The 17,500-nt window shown below is 40.0% G+C and overlaps 1 protein-coding gene across 3 annotated transcripts in view; it reads left to right on the top strand.

The window, feature by feature from the left end:
* The window catches only part of LOC126997390 (Fanconi anemia group J protein homolog), a 16,060-nt gene extending 2,699 nt beyond the window's left edge, over window positions 1–13,361 (top strand). For all 3 annotated transcript variants that reach the window (XM_050858457.1, XM_050858456.1, XM_050858455.1), the window contains exons 3-8: window positions 1,281–1,389; window positions 3,006–3,130; window positions 6,347–6,592; window positions 10,374–10,840; window positions 12,295–12,371; window positions 12,755–13,361. In XM_050858457.1, the coding sequence (XP_050714414.1) occupies window positions 1,281–1,389; window positions 3,006–3,130; window positions 6,347–6,592; window positions 10,374–10,840; window positions 12,295–12,371; window positions 12,755–12,841 (1,111 nt within the window). In that variant the 3' untranslated portion in view covers window positions 12,842–13,361. The remainder of the gene's footprint in view (window positions 1–1,280; window positions 1,390–3,005; window positions 3,131–6,346; window positions 6,593–10,373; window positions 10,841–12,294; window positions 12,372–12,754) is intronic.
* The last annotated feature ends 4,139 nt before the right edge of the window (window positions 13,362–17,500 follow it).

The raw sequence follows: 17,500 nt of genomic DNA, 5'->3' as shown, positions 1-17,500 counted from the left end.
TGAATTGTGACAGCGGAAGGCGCAGTAGCAGGGGTATGAGTGTACTCAGAATTGTCTCTTACAGAAATGATCCAGTAAGCATTATCAACTTCTGGATAGCATGCCACATTCCCATATAGCTGGAGTTGACTTTCATGGACTATACAGTTAATATGCCTTGATCCAGGCACACAAAGAATTTGCCAATTTGACACAAAGTCATTTTAATGAGACCCCATGACTTTGTGAAGCAACTTAGTACCAAGGGCTTCATGCCTCATGAAATCACTATTTAGTGCCCAAGCCTCACAGCCACAGGGGGAACAAGTGACTTCTGAATCTTTTCTTCTTGAACAGTTATTGACAAAACCATATAGTCATGCTAAACAATGGCAAGTAAGTCAAAATTACAGTTTTTTTTGTTGTTTTTTTTTTTTTATAGGCGCACCTAACATCACTGTAGCCGATCCAGGATTCAGTATGTTTCCTAAATAGTAGAAGGTAATGTTATAATTGTATTTCGTAAAGAATCCTTATAACCAAAAACTAACTAAAATTATGGGTATTCTTTTTCTTGAACAGAACATTGAATAAACAACAGAACAATAATATGAAAATACGTATAGCTACTGTTGCCAGGTCATCGTACTCAGAGCACAGTATTTACCGGTTTCTGACGCCTAACTATTGCCAAGAAACATCAGGATCTAACTCTTTTAACGATATCTATAAATTAGTTTCGTTATTGGAGCCCAGAAGACAGTTTGGGGGTAGGAAGTCGGGAAATATAATCGGCTGAGTACGACAATCTGGCAACATTGAGGCTGTAGCTACGAGGCCCGAGCCAGTACGCCATTTTGCGGGTGTCAGATACTACAAATAGCATATTTTTACTGCGCATAGCTGGTGATGTCACTTATTGTGACTTCATGAGCTTTCATGATTATCTATTTGTGTATATTTCATGGTGGCAAAACTTTCATTACTAGTTTCATTTTTACTAGTGACACGAATATGTGACTGTTTTTCACAATAGAATTTCACTTAAACAAGTGAATCAGACACCACAGAAATATTACCAGTGTGTGTATGAATGAATACAAATATAAGCACATACTTTGATTTAACTCTAGGATGTCTCGTGGATCATGTTCATTAATAAATTAAAACAAAATATCTGGATAGGCTACTCTTTAGCCCGTTACCGGCTATGGCTGTCAAAAAAGTCCCTCCGCCAGGTTTGTACCCCCCATATGGTGATTGTTAGGTGCGCTTATTAACTCTGGATATTTTACCTTCAGGATGGAGGCAGCTGGTGGCATCAATGGTGTTTTCCTCATGGCTGTTCACCGAGGGAAGGTCAGCGAAGGATTAGATTTTTCTGACAACAATGCTCGAGCTGTTATCGCTGTAAGTAGATTTTGGGTTTGAAAGCAGATTTTAAATTGTGAAGTGTAGAATACCATGAAAATTTTCAGTAATATTTTTTAAAATATATTAAAAGCATAAAGGTATTTTAATAAAATTAGACAGTTAGGGAGGCCTGAGTGCTTAGAAGATGAAATTGAAATATTTATAAATAAATACAGTAATCCTTCGTTTATCGTGGGAGTTAGGTTCCAGAACCCCCCGCGATTGGCGAAAATCTGCGAAGTAGCGACCTTATATTTATTTTATTATTTATATAATTTATATATTATTTTTTATATATATTATTTATATAAGCATGCATATCTGGGAATCTCGCCTCAGCCCGTGTGAACAAGGTCACCCAACACTAGTTTCTCGAGAGATTCAAAGTCGGCTACATTTCACGGGAAACTCATCGAAATTCACCATGTCGGTAACTCATGTAGTCGGTAAGTTGTGGTCACAAGAAGAAGAAGAAGAGCATATCGGCTGTTCAGTTCAGTAGCTCTCCACGTGTTTATTCCAGTACCGCAAAGAGTTCCACGAAACTAGACAAGCTTGGAGTAATCATTTTGAGCAAGTTTAGGACTTTAGTCTTGTTCAAGTGTAGCCATTGCCTCATCCTGTCTGGGCCCTCACTGCCAACTTCTCGAGCATTTAACGGTAGCAAGCTATAACACACTCCATTTGTCTCCAAGCTAACCACTCACGAACCAACAAATGCTACGGTCGCTGAGCCAATCAGCGCCCAGGATACAGAACACAGTGCTCTGGTTGGTCGCCTCCCATCCATCAGCCAATAGTGTGCCGTGTACGATCACGATTTGGGGAGGCGGTGGCTGAGTCGTCAAAGTAACGGCCTCGTGTTCAGGAGGACGCGAGTTCAATCCCCGCCCGGTGCCACCAAGCTGGGATTTTTCAGCCGCCGCCGAGCTGTCCAGAAGACCACCTATCAACCCGGACTCTAGATTCTAGGATCAAAGATGAGCTCTGGGAGGGCAGCATGAGCCAATGCAAGATGGCGCCACTATAAACACTCGCCTGCAGGCTGGGCCGACCATCAGGACCTACCGGAGAGAAGCCTTGGACCGACCATCAGGATCCACCGGGAAGAAGCCTACCGGCGCAATAGGCTGCAATGTAAAAAAAAAAAAAAAAAAAAAAAAAAAAAACGTGGGCAAACTAGCTCAAGCGTAAGCGGCCATAGCTGTGTTTTACATACGTGCGAGTCTGTCTACTCATCTGCTGTACGCTACGTATTTTATTTCAATTAAGTATTATTTTAATATGTTCTTATTAATACTTTCTTAATTTTTTTTTTGTTTACAATTTTTCTAGGCTAAAAAATGCTTCTTTTACTGCAAAATAAGTAAAATAATAAATATATTAAAATACCTCTATACCGCAAAATCCCGCGATATAGCGAAAAATCCGCGATACAAAACTAAATATTTACAATTTTAAAATCCGCGATACAGCGAGACCGTGATAAGTGAACCGCGATATGGCGAGGGATTACTGTAATTTCCATGAGGCAATGGTTGATTTTAAGCTTGTGACCAACCACATAAGATGAAAACACATATTACTACTTCAGGAAGTTTTTTATATTATAGGTTGGAATTCCCTTCCCTAACATCAAGGACATCCAAGTTGATTTGAAGAAGAAGTACAACAATTACCACTGTCGATCTCGAAAGCTTCTGTCAGGAAGTGAATGGTATGAGATCCAGGCCTATAGGTAAGAAAATTTATATTTTCCTTTCATTATATATGTTCACTTTCTTGTGTCAGACTTATTTATTGATGATAAATTTCTTTCTCATTACAGAAAATGATAGTCCCATCATCATCATTGCATGTCATCCTTCACAGAAAGTATTGGGGATTGTATCAAAAACTGTTTCTTAACGAGGGGTGCTAGTTTATTGGGCTTTGAGGTTGGGTTTCAAAGATGACATCTTTCATCAAAGTCAATTCATTACTTTTCTGTGATAAGTTCTGCTACTAGTGGCATCCTTGATGACTCATATGTAGAGAATGAATAAAGTAAATAATCTGACAGTATTTTCTATAAACTTATTTATTCTGTAACAAGTGTAGTCATTGAAACCAAGTTAAAGACTTAAGACTTGAGAGACAAAGCTGGAATTCACGGGGTGCTGGGAAGCCAGTGCCTAAGTGCAGGGAGTTCTGTGCTCAGAAAAGGCTAAGAAATACTGTTCTAAAAAAGACTATAACTCAAGTTCAAAACTTTAACCAACAACTAAATAGACCTCACTGCTCATGCAAGCACATTGAAGGAACGTTCCCTTAGTATTGGTGTGATCACAAAGTCACTGATAAGATATGGCATCCCACTATCCATCAAATGGCTGACGTCAGGCTCTCAAGTCAGAGCAATTCATGAACCTGATTTACTCCTTTGCCATGTCTCTTATTTACACTTAACACATCACACCTTAGTCTTTTATCCAATATATAATGGTACCTAGTCAATCAGGCCCTTTATTCCTAGTCTGAAAATTATGTCTTTTCATGCTTTATGACCCATTAATGATTCAGAACTCCTTTGGTCCACATTGCAAAAAATTTGTCCTGGTCTAGCCATAGAGATTCTTAACCCATAGCGTACCACCCTATGTGATATAAAAGTGGCCCCCAGTACTGCACTGGGAGTAAAAAAAAAATTTATTAGCTAAATCCCTTCAAAATGACCCCAGTAACAAGGAAAATAGGTTCATTCCACTCACCGTCGCCCATTAGTGCTCCGCAGCTACCCCCATCCGCTCGTGGATGGCCCGGCTAGGCTCGCAGCCCACCCTTGCCGTGGCCCATAACTTGCCATCCCGCACTTTTAGGATTGCCTTGTTATAGTTTTATATGTATATATATATATATATTGCTTTTGTGCCTTTAGAATGTTAAAAGTATGTACAGCCAGTCGATATACACTGTTTTTGAACGTGAAATCGAGTGTTTGTGGGTACGAAAATGGTTCCGTAATTCAATACTTGGTAACCGTGATGGTGTGTGTGTGTGTGTGTGTGTGTGTGTGTGTGTGTGTGTGTGTGTGTGACTGGCTCAAAGTCACTACTCGGCTGACCTCACTATGATTATCAGACATTTTCGCTTTGTTTCGGACTTGATTTAATTCGTGTCACATGCCCAAATTCACTTTCTAAGGAATGTGCAAGCGAGAGTATTTTCACCTCACGTAGATATTGAATTACGTTTCTCTTACTGAGTAATTAGTATATAGCAGTAGCCACTTCTCGGGTATTTTTTATACACTTAGAATATATAAGTTAAGATTGAGACGTTTCTCTTACTGCATACACACAAATATATATATATCTATATATATATATATATATATATATATCTATATATATATATATATATATATATATATATATATATATATATATATATTTACATAGAGTCGTTTCTCCGTTTTATCTACATATGTTTCGCACACACTTTTGCACTCCCAAGTCTTTATCAGAGGTGTCTAGGTGATCAGCGGGACAGCGAGGCATGATGAGAACACAATGGAAACACACGAGGAACGTGAGGGAGATGTATGCACTACGGCAGTCAAAGGTCAACTGTGGGTGATAAGGCAGTTGGGTTTCCCTTTGTTTCCAGTGGGTCGGCGTCACCCCTGGGGGCGTATTGGCCTGGGAGAGGCTAGGCTGACTCACAAGTCGACGCTCTGTACCCATATGAGTGCCTGGATGTGCACGGGACCGTCCTTTCAATTGCGATTAATTACGGTAATTTGCAAACGCGTCTGACGCATCAACGGTATATAACTGCAAATCGCTTTTAACGCGCGAGATGCGTCAACAGTACTCTACAGGTTAAGATTGCTGCGTGATACTGACATAAAACAAATTTGACACAGTGCCGTGGAGCATATTTATATTCCCTTCATAACATTGGTAGTAACTTCACACTCTGTAGAGTGTGCTTTAGTTACAAAAAAATAAAGCCAATGGGATTAGTTAAGTAAAATACATGATACACATTTTATGCAGGACATTACCTCACTTCTCAGTCAATATACTCAGACTCGGCTATGAAGTCTGGTTGGGCGGGGCCCTGTCAGGAAGTCCCATGGCCATAGCGCTGCCATATCTTATTTAATGTATAAAAATATATGATACAATAAGAGAGAGTGATGCAGCACTGCTGTGAAGAGGTTCGGGTCCCATCCAAACGAACCTCATATTTGTGTTGGCCTGTAGTATCAAAAAGAAAAAAATACAGAAATTTATAAAAATATTAAAATGATGAATTAAATGTTCTTTTGAGATGATTGTATATGTGATGCTGCACGCCATGTCCCACCAACTCCTATGACATGTGTGTATTGTTACATTGGAAGCAACTTTTCACAAGCCATTACGGAGTGCATCTCATTTGACCCATTATTGTGTTAAAATTATCTTGCTTTGAAGAATAATTAAATGACATTTTTCTGCTATTCATGTCATTTAGATATAACTGGTAACCTTTTTCTGGGTTTATCTTGTTTTGGCCTTTTTAACCCCTTCACTACAGCCAGTCCAAAACAGCGCCCCACGCCATATCCGAGATCACCACGTGCGCCAAATTTCAAATGTTGCTATTGAATATAACAAGCCATAAACTCAACATAATCATCATGTATTATTTATGAAAACATGCAGAATTAAATGGTGCACATAAAGAAACATAAATTAATTGATACCTTTAAGATGTAACCATAAATATAGAGATAAAATAACTCGTATATTGGCTAAAGCAAGCCAGGACGCAGTATTCACGTCCTCGGATATGGTACAGGGCACGCAAGGACCCAATATATGCGTCCTCGTGGTGAAGGGGTTAAGAGTCCTCTTTATTTCTGTAGGAAATGGGAATACTAGGTTTCATTTCTTTGGTATCATCAAGTACACTTTCTTTTCAGGGCAATTAACCAGGCCTTAGGAAGGTGCATTCGCCATCGCTATGATTGGGGAGCACTAATTTTGGTTGACAAGCGCTTCCAAACTGAAAGTTTAGCGAGTGGTAAGCAAGAGAATCGTTACACTCGTGGACTTTCTAAGTGGATCAGAACCAAAGTTGTTCATCACAGAAATTTCTCAGGAACTATCAACCACCTTCAAGGGTTTGTTAAAAACATGTTGGCAAACCCTCCATCACCACCAAAAAGGTGAGAATAATATTTTATACATATGTTCATAGTTCTGAAAGATATGGATGTTTAATTCTAAAGTGCATTTGCATGAATTTTATTGTCTGACATCAATAGCATAAAGAGAGAAGCAGACTTTACATCGAGAGGTTGAAAAGGTGTGAAAAAACAAGTGTCCAAATAGCAAAATGTCATAATTTAAAATGAACAGTTGAATATGGGAGGTTTCCTGTATTTCATATAGCAATGAATGACGACACCATACCCATTCTAGATTTCCTACTCATAAAAGAACCCAATATGATTGATTATTTGAATTACCTGTTCTCTGTAGAAATATACTATCATGTAGTGACTGAGTTCCAAACAATAGAAGGAAGTGCATTCTATGGGATGAGTTACATAGGCGGGTAAGTTATACAGGCTATTGGAAAGCAAACTTTGCAGGATTAAAACATTTTGTAAGTGGATTGAAGGGAATGCAGAGAAGCAAAAGAGACAGAAAATATTTTGCTTCCTAATGCATCACTTTAAGGGTCATCACCAGGACCTCTAGTGATTCTGTGAAAAGTACAGCATCAGCAGCAAAAACAAGGTCAGTGACCTTGATGTTGCTGACATGCTTTGCAACAACTTTGATCAACAACTTTGCCTAATACCCAGTCCATGGAAGTGGTGAAAAGTGATGGAGCAAGGGCACACTCCTGTTTCACTCTTGAATTAAAAAGGAAAAACCCAGAAATGCCTCCCCCACACTTCACAGTACTCTCAGTCCCAGAGTAAAGGCCAGTCAACAGGTCATTAATTCTTGCAGGAATCCCACGGATCTGTAGAATGTCCTAGAGTGCCTCACGATGTACTGAGTCAAATACCTTCTTGAGGTCGCCATAGGGTGTGAGTAGTCCCTGTCAAAACTCAAGTCGGCGTTCCACAAGGAGTGCTAGGATCCGGTCAGTTGTTGATGTACCAGGCATGAACCCAGATTGCTCAGATCTCTGAAGATTTAGCAATTGTAATTGGGTTTGCATCAGCAGCTGATGAGCGAGCACAGTGCCCAGCACACTGAGCAGTGTAATACCACAGCAGTTATTGCAGTCCTGTCATTCCCCTTTCCCTTTACAGATAGGGACAACTAATCCCCTTTTCCAGTCCAGAGGAATGGCACTGGATTGCCACATGTCAGACAACACCACATGCAACCCATGGATTATGGCTTTACCCCTGGTTGGCATCACCTCCCCACTAATATAACGGATCCCAGCTGCCTCTCCACCTTTCGACCTTCTCACGGCCTCTCGCACCTCCACAAGAGAGGGTGGAGTTTTGTCTATTGGTGGATCAGCAGCTGCCATCTACAACCCAGCCAGAAGGAGCTGTCCGCTTGTGGGCTCTGCCATGTACAACTTCCCAAATTACTCGACCCAACAAGCCCGGTACCCATCCATATCTGATACTATCTGCCCATCAGCCATTTGGATTGTACTCATCTGAGATGGGGACTTGGAACAGAACTTCAGAGCTTGGAAGGCAGGTAATGGTCATTTGCATTTAGACAACCCTCAACCTCCTTAGCAAGACCTGAAATACCTTTCTTTATCCCTCCTCAGAAGGGTTCTAGTCCTTTGTGACAGGGTTGCGTATCATTCCAAGTCTCCAGCCAGCCTGGTAGCACAACCCTCATCTATATTCTCCAGTGTCTCCCTCGAGGCAACTCCACTCCAAGACCTTGGACACTCTCCAATGCACTCCTCGGCACTTTAAGGGTTTCTCAGTTAAAGGTATCCCACAACTCTCCAAGTCCTCCAGGGTACCAACCACTTCAAACTGATTTTTGACTGCCTCTGCATACTCCTGAGCACATGCCCGATCCCTCAATTTTTCAAGATGGAACCCTGGAGTGCAGCGTCTTGAGATTTTCTTGTACTTGATGCATATCCTCAGTTTTGCAACAAGTCTGTGGTCGGTCGCAAAAAACTCAGCACTCCAGAAAACCCTGCTGTTCTGGAGGATCCTCCAACGAGTACTAACAAGGATGTGATCAATTTCCTTTGACACACCGCCACCATTACTATACCAGGTCCAGCAGCAAGGCTCATGTCTCTTGAACCAGGAACCAGCAATCCTCAGCCTCCCAAGATAATGGGCACTGGTTGACTATAGAGTCGAACTTAGTATAGAACCTCTCTCTCTTCAAATTTGCACATCACGATAGGGGCGCATAATGCAACAAGAGTTATGATGCCTAAGGTGTGTTCCATCCTCACCAGCACCATGTGCTCATCAGCCAGAGTTACCCCAACATCAGAGGACTGCAGTCAGCCAGTAATGGCTGTACAGTAATACCTCGGTTTACAAGTTTAATTCATTCAGGAATTTTGCTCGCAAATCAAAACACTCATAAACCAAAATGAATTTCCCCATTTAAATTAATGGGAATCCCATTAATGCATCCCATATCCCAAATAATATTGACATAGAAATCATTATACATGTTATTTTATACAGAATAAAATCATTAGTTCAATTTTCTTTGATATAAGACCATCTATGTTTGTGTAGGCAATCTTTAAACCTTTCTTCCCTTCTCCCTTTTTTTCCCCTTTTTCTATCAACACCCTTACTCCCTCCCTTCGCCTCCTATCCACCACTTCTTCAGTTTTTCGTTCTTCATTCTCCAAAAAAAAAAATTCTTCTTCTGATCTCTCATCATTTCTCTTTTTTGATTCATTTATCATTTCCTTAGCTTTCATTCTTTCATCCTCTAACATATTTCTCCTCACATATATTTGCTTATATTCGTCAGAGTTGTTTAGTTTCCATGATCTATTTAGTATAGTTTCTGTTACCATTTGGGACCTTAGCTTTATCTTTAGTGGTCTGTTTTTTCCTTCCTCATATCTTCCCAATCTAGTTATTTCATCTACTTCTTCCCCTATCTTTTCCTCCTCTTCAGTATTCATATTTCTCAATATATTTTCACCTTACTCCTCTCGTAACTCTCTCTCTGAGCCTTCACTGGGTTTTTTTCTTCCTTGACACCAAACACTAAAACACACTTTTTCATTTTTGCCATGTTCTTCACCATCGTTGCTCTATTTTTAGTACATTCACAACTTCTTTTTCTATGTCTTGCCTCTGTTCCTGTTGCCGTTGTTCTAGAATTCCCCTAAGGCTCGTTTTTTCCTTGTCTTTTTCACTTTTCCACTCCTTCAATTCATCATTGACCACATCCTTAATCTTTTCCTCTACCTTTACACCTACACTCTGCTGATCATTTCCTATCTTCTTTGCTACCTCTCTTTTAATCATTTCTTCCATCTTCTCCATGTTTTTATTTGTCCCCGTCACACTAATCTCTTTACATTTTCAAAATTTGTATCATGGTCTTTTTAATTTTTCCATCTTCAGTTGCACTATTTCTTTTTAGCTTTCCAACTGATCCCCTGTCAATTTCATTATTTCTTCTCTCAAGTTCTCCACCATTTTCTTTGTCTCCTCATCTCTTTTCCTTGTCTCATCATCTCTCTTTTTTACTTCGGTCAGTGCCTGAATCACTTCCCCAATCTCCCCTCTCAACTTCCTCTTTTCTATCATTATTTGGTCACAGTCCTGCTCTACTTTGTGTGTGTGTGTGTGATTTTCATAAAAAAGGAGTTCTGTCCCCTCTAAAGTTACCACCAGTTGCCATTCTTACTCTAAAAATTCTTTCATTAATAATATTCAAAATCATAGAGAATATAACATTATAACAGTTTAATGTTATTGTATAAATGTATGCATGTTTGTTTAACACTTCCAGCAGTGGTGTGTTGCTGGTTGCTCCACATGAATCTACAAAGGAAAAGAATGGCCATCACTCTCTTCCACATGTAAGCAGCAGCAGTTCCCTGGAGGCCAATGAACCTGCACAAGCTTCCAGCACTGGTGAAAATTGTACCTCTAAACCTGTCCAGAGTACCAGCACTGATGAAAGTTGTACCTCCAACCCTTTCCCGAGTATAAGTACCGGTGAAAGTTGTACCTCTAACCCTTTCCCGAGTATCAGTACCGGTGAAGGTTGTACCTGTAACCCTTTCCCAAGTATCAGTACCGGTGAAGGTTGTACCTCTAACCCTTTCCCAAGTATCAGTACTGGTGAAACTTCAAAAGAAAATACTTTTGTTAGTCACAAGGAATGTAATGCCACAGTGGAAGAGTCACCCCACCCAGAGAAGGCTGGGCCAAGGTGTGGGAGTGCTACTTGTGGATCTGACAAGGAAAATAAAGGTAAAGTATGCAAGTTGTTTAATTTCTTGGCATGCTCAGATAAATTTTTATATCTTGTAGCCAGTGGAAGTATATATACTTTATATTATCATTATAGAGATTATTTTTCATGTTGTAAGGAATTGGTGACACCATCACCCACCAACTGTGTGGCACATGCAGCACTGAGACCTGTATAATGCAAAAAGTTGAGGGCTAGAATTCGGTATCTCATCGTAATACTTATTTGTCTTCAACAAAATATGAAGCCACAGAGCAGAGCTATTCTTTTAGATTGTAACCCAAACCTCGAATTTGGTCACCTTTTTATCCTCTCTGATATCAAATGGTGTCTCAGCTTTTTCTTGAAGCAGCCAGGCCTGCAAATTAGAAGTAGCAACCATGATTTATTCATTTTCCTGTATAAATTTCTCTTACTTCACCCTGTCAGTCATCATCTTTCATTATGTTATGTTTCCACTTCCCCCTTTTGTCAGCATTTCTGGTCGAATGGTCAGTAGATTTTCCTAAGCTTAGAAAGAGTGTAGAGGGAGTTTTTGTGCCATTCCCACTGTATGAATGCAAGAAGTTTGCATAGGATAAGCTTATGGAGTCTTGGATGAAGGTAAAGTTGGGGGCATATGCTATACCTGCACATTCCCCTGGTGCTCATCTCCATTGCATTGACCCTTGAGACTGTGGTGGGATGAACCCAGGACACAAGGCCAGGGTGACATCCAGGTTACCACAGTTTATCTTCGCCAGGGTTCCCCAGGTACCCATTTATCAACCTGCCCAAAAGGGAGGATGAACAGCTGGGTGAGCTGCACTCTGACTGCCTGGTTCAGGATTCAAACCCAGGTTCACGGATTCATAGCTAGGCACTGCACCACAGAAAATGAGGGCTGTGAAAATGAACATGCTGAAGAGCCTCTGTGAAATGTACAAGGTTAAAAGGATAGATAATGAGGTGAAATGTGAACTACAAGTGTTCTGATTAGTTAATAGAGTGTTTTGAGGTGATTTAGTCAAACAAAGAGGATGGAGGTTACAAGAGTGATTAAAGTAATCAAGAGTAATGATGTTAGCAGGGAAGGGGCTTAGGGTAACCCAGGAGACTGTGGCTGTATGTGGTGATGGACTGTGTGCAAGTGTGGAATGAGGATGATGGAGCCAGAGTAGGCTGAGGTGGAAGTGTTTCATAAAATAACACATACAGAGCAAGCAGTCACTGAAATTATTTACTAAATAAATTTCTATATTTAAAGTGAACAAAAATATGAACTTTTTCACATTAAGACAGTGGGAGATTATGAGTTTGACCCAGCTTTGTAATAATACAAATATGTAGGAACAATTAGGTGAATTAATTCTACCTAGTATTTTCCATGTCTTTTCAGCCTGTTGCTGTGGCCAATACCAGTGCAATATATGTGTGAATTTTAAAAGGATAATTTAACATTCTTGATTTTCAGATTTACCAGTTCAAGCTGAAAAAAGACTACACACAATCATAGATGAACAGGACCTGGATGACTTCAATCTTACCCTTGTAAGTTCAGAATAAAGTTGTGACGTTCCCCAGGTATCCATTTATCGGCTAGTCCGAAAGGGAGAATGAGCAGCTGACTAAGCTGCATGCTGACTACCTGAACTGGGATTCAAACCCAGGCCCACAAATTTGTATCTGGGCATGCTGACCACTGCGCCATTATATGTACTTCTATTATTACAATGTATGTGGTATCTCATAACTAATTTTAAAAAGGACTGCAATTTTGCATGAGATCACTGATAGTTGTAAGGCCTACCAAAACTTTGAGCAACAAATTTTAGTCACTAATACACTCTTGTGCATGTTTGGATGATGCATGTAAATTATATCCTCACAAATCTATATTTTTCACCCATTCTGATCTCTTTTTTATCACACAGAGTCCCGTCCCTTGGGCAAGAAAGCCTTCCCCTCCCCTGAGGAAGAGAGTTAGGAAGAAGCAGCAGATTGTGTATGAGTTTGAGTGAATGGTCATGGAAGTTAGGTAAAAAAAAATCTTTTATTAGTAAGTTTGCTACCAAAATTATTTTAATAAAAGCTTTTATGAATCTCAACTAGAAAAAAAAAATGATTTATATTTATTTAATTTTAATTATTTTAAAACAAAATTAGAATTGAAGTCGTAGCATAGTAAGGAGTGACGCTTGTGGGACAAACCTGCTTGTGTTTTTCAATTTGACATTTCTTTCTTTCAATTTGACATTTGTTTCTTTCAGTTTGATGTTTATTTCTTTCAATTTGACATTTATTTATTTCAATTTGATGTTTATTTCTTTCAATTTGGCATTTATTTTCATGTTGTGAGACATTTAATAGTGATAATATATGTAAGTTTCCTTATAATTCTGGTAGCTAGTTTTTATATAAAAAAAAAATGTTTTAAAGATGTACAGTCTGGTAATGCAATATGTAGCAGTTACCTATCAGTCAATCACTGTGAAAAATATTTCCTGAAATAAACAAAAATATTGTTATCATTTATTTAAAGCATATTTTCATGTCTTTCCCAAGTGAAGAAAAAATCCCAAAATCCCTCAATTTTGGGGGAAATTATGACCATTAAAAAGGCATAAAAACAACTATTTATAATATTTAAATTTTATATATATATATATATATATATATATATATATATATATATATATATATATATATATATATATATATATATATATATATATATATATATATATATATATATATATATATATATATATATATATATATATATATATATATATATATATATATATATATATATATATATATATTATATATTATATATATAGGTTTAGGGGAAGAACAGTGAGCATCTACCACCACAGAGATAGAACGGCCGGAAAGGAAACTGGAGATAAAGGAACAGAGAGAGGGATAGAATCCGAAAGAGGGCAGTTTAGAAAGCAAAGATTTGTGCCAGACTCTATCAAAGGCTTTCGATATGTCTAGCGCAACAGAGAAAGTTTCATCGAAATGGCTAAGAGAGGATGACCAAGAGTCATTTAAGACAGCAAGAAGATCGCCAGTAGAACGCCCCTTGCGGAATCCATACTGGCAATCAGATAGAAGGTTAGAAGTGGAAAGGTGCTTTTGAATCTTCTGGTTAAGGATTGATTCAAAAGCTTTAGACAGACAGGAAAGTAAAGCTATGGGGCGGTAGTTTAAGGGATTGAAACGGTCACCCTTCTTAGGCACAGGCTGTACAAAGGCATACTTCCAGCAGGAAGGAAAGGTAGATGTTGATAGGCAGAGACGAAAGAGTTTGACCTGGCAGGGTGTCAGCACGGAAGCACAGTTTTTAAGGACAATAGGAGGCACTCCATCAGGTCCATAAGCCTTTTGAGAGTTGAGGCCAGAGAGGGCATAGAAAACATCATTTGAAAGAATCTTAATAACAGGCATAAAGGAGTCAAAGGGGGGATGAGTAGGAGGAATATGCCCAGAATCGTCCAAGGTGGAGTTCTTACAGAAAATTTGAGCGAAGAGTTCAGCCTTAGAGACAGATGAGACGGCAGTGCTGCCGTCAGGGTTAAGGAGAGGAGAGAAAGAGGAAGAAGTGAAATTGGAGGAGATATTTTTGGCAAGGTGTTGACATTTTCTATTAATGAAAGAAGTTTTGGTAAGTCGGAGAATAGATTTGGCACGATTCCGGGCTGAAATGTAAAGGTCATAGTTAGCGGGAGTTCAAAGGTTCTGGAACCTTTTGTGAGCTGCCTCTCTATCTTTAATAGCACGAGAACAAGCATGATTAAACCAAGGCTTTTTAGCATGAAAAGTAGAGAAAGAACGTGGAATGTATGCCTCCATTCCAGAGACAATCACCTCTGAGATGCGCTGGGCACACATAGAGGGGGTCTCTCCTGGAAGCAGTAATCATTCCACAGGAAATTGGAAAAGTACATCCTCAGGTCATCCCACCGAGCTGAAGCAAAATGCCAAAAGCATCGCCTCTTCTGTGGGTCCAGAGGATGTACAGGAGCAATAGGACAGGAAACAGAAATAAGGTTATGATCGGAGGAGCCCAACGGAGAGAACAGTTTGACAGAGTAACCAGAAGGATTAGAGGTAAGGAAGAGGTCTAGAATGTTGGGCCGGTCTCCAAGACAGTCTGGAATATGTGTAGGGTGCTGAACCAACTGCTCTAGGTCGTTGAGGAGAGCAAAGTTGTAGGCATGTTCACCAGGTTGGTCAGTGAAAGAGGATGAAAGCCAAAGCTGGTGGTGAACATTGAAATCTCCCAAGATGGAGATTTCAGCGAAGGGAGAGTGAGGGAAGATGTGCTCCACTTTAAAATTCAAATAGTCAAAGAATTTTACATAGTTAGTAGATTTAGGTGAGAGATAAACAGCACAGATGTATCTAGTAATAGAATGACAATGAAGTCTTAGCCAGATGGTGGAAAATTCAGAAGAGTCAAGGTTGTGGGCACGAGAGCAAGTGATGTCATTGCGCACGTAGGCGCAACATTCAGCTTTGGATTGAAATTTAGGATAGAGATAGTAGAAGGGAACAGAGTAGAGGTTGCTGTCAGTAGCCTCAGAAAACTGTGTTTCGGTGAGGAAGAGAAGATGAGGTTTAGAGGAGGAGAGATGGTGTTCCACAGAATGAAAATTAGAACGAAGACCATGAATGTTGCAGAAATTGGTAAGGAGGAGGTTCGAGGAGTTATCAGGACACCTCTCAAGTCGGCAGCCAGAAGAGGAGTCCTCCCTGGGGTAATTTATGGTCCCCCCCCCCCAGGCGGGGACTCCGAGGCAGTGTTTTTTTTTCGCCATTTTGAATTTTGAATTTTGGGAAAAGGTGTGTGTGTTGTGTGAATGTAGTGTGGTGTAGAAAGAGAGATGAACTGTCTTTAGAGAGCATGCTGAACTGCTCTCTGGTGTTGATGAGACAAAAGGGAAACGGTTAGTGAGGACATGGGAAGGGTCTTTGAAGGGCTTCAGCACCCTCCTCACTTCCCGTATATCCTCACCGGGAGTAGCTCGCGCCCGTTCGGTAGGTGTCTTCCTACCTATTCCTACCGTTAGGAACACGAACTGTAGTGCAGCGACTTGCCTGATGGACGAGCCTCCCATAACTCCCTCTGTGAGTGGGGTACCTCTTTGGCCTACTGGTTAAGGAGTGGCTCTCCCATCTCGTTGGTCACGGGTTCGATCCCCGGCGCCGGCAAAACCTTTCCTTGTCTGGATTAATTTCTCATGCATTCCGTTACACGCAGTGGTCGTGTGGGAGTGTAGTAAAGAGAAAATTCTGGCATTTCACTGGTGGCAGTGGTGGGATCCTCTCCTGTGATTCTGTTGTCTCCCCGAAGGGGTAACAGGTAGAGTGATGGCCCATGCTCTCCAAAGAGTTCATAGAAAATAGAAAATCTGAAAACATAGAAATTAATCTAAATAGGAATGGGGAGCCGTGTAGTGCAGCAACTTGCTTGATAGACGAGCCTCCCATAACTCACTCTGTGTGCGGGGTACCTCATTGGCCAACTGGTTAAGGAGTGGCTGTCCCGTCTCGCTGGTTGCAGGTTTAATCCCCAGCGCCGGCAAAACCTTTCCTTGTCTGGATTAATTTCTCGTGTATTCCGTTACAAGCAGTGGTCGTGTGGGAGCGTAGTAAAGAGAAAATTCTGGCATTTCATAACCACTGCATTGCGTAGCCGTTCCCTTTTAAGATGGTCGATAAATGAGTACGTATATACCTGGGGAAACCTGGAGAAGGTAAACTGTGGTAACCCAGATTTCACACTGGGCCTGTGTTGCATTAATGGGTTCTCCCCCACCACAGGCTCAAAGGGCTAATGGGACAGACATGAGCATCACTGCCACGCGCAACTATAACATACGCTCCCAACTTCCTACCCCACAGAAAAGGGAAGTTTTCTCAGGCAGGTTTTCTCAGGATGTCACAAAGTCTTTTTATCCCTCCACTGTTGTATGAATGGCAAACTTTCACAAGACTGGTGAAGAACTAAGGTGCGTAAATTTTAAGGGTACTTAAAACCTTTTTTCCAATTATTTCCAAGCTTCGACTCCCCTTAAGAAAACTCGTTCTTTATGATTTCCCTCCACATTTATAAATTAGGAAAAAAAAAGGAAAACTTTCTATATGGTAGTATGTAACCTTTCAACACCATATGGATGTGTTACCATTTCACTCCAAGTGGATAAAACAAATAAGCTCATTTTTCATCTACTCTAAGTTATGCTTTGTAAGTTTCAAAATAATCCAGTTTCATCGTCATAGCCCTCATCATGAAAGTTGGCTGTCATGCAAGAAGAGTACAATTATATTAAGTGGGATGTATAAATCCTAAACATGGCGATTAGCATCGATAATATCCCACACAAGCACACGAAAGACAAGGTTACACCAAACACTATGGGCAGGTCATACGTGGGTGAACTATGGTTATTTAAATATAGGTGAAGCAAGAGGAGGAAGAAAAAGAATTGGAGCCTATACTTGTAATTAATCTCATTTCAGGAAAGTGAAAGTACATGGCTCTGAACTAACATAAATGAAAGATATTTTAATTATTTCTTATATGTAAATCACATAAAAGATATTCGAAGTATGTAGCATGAAATATTGTTGAATGTGATGCTAGGATAGCTTACCCAATACCCATG

Source organism: Eriocheir sinensis, chromosome 12, assembly GCF_024679095.1.
Source record: "Eriocheir sinensis breed Jianghai 21 chromosome 12, ASM2467909v1, whole genome shotgun sequence".
NCBI classification, from domain to species: Eukaryota; Metazoa; Arthropoda; class Malacostraca; order Decapoda; family Varunidae; genus Eriocheir; species Eriocheir sinensis.
Note: the sequence above shows the minus strand (reverse complement) of the source record. Positions and strands in the feature narration are given on the sequence as shown.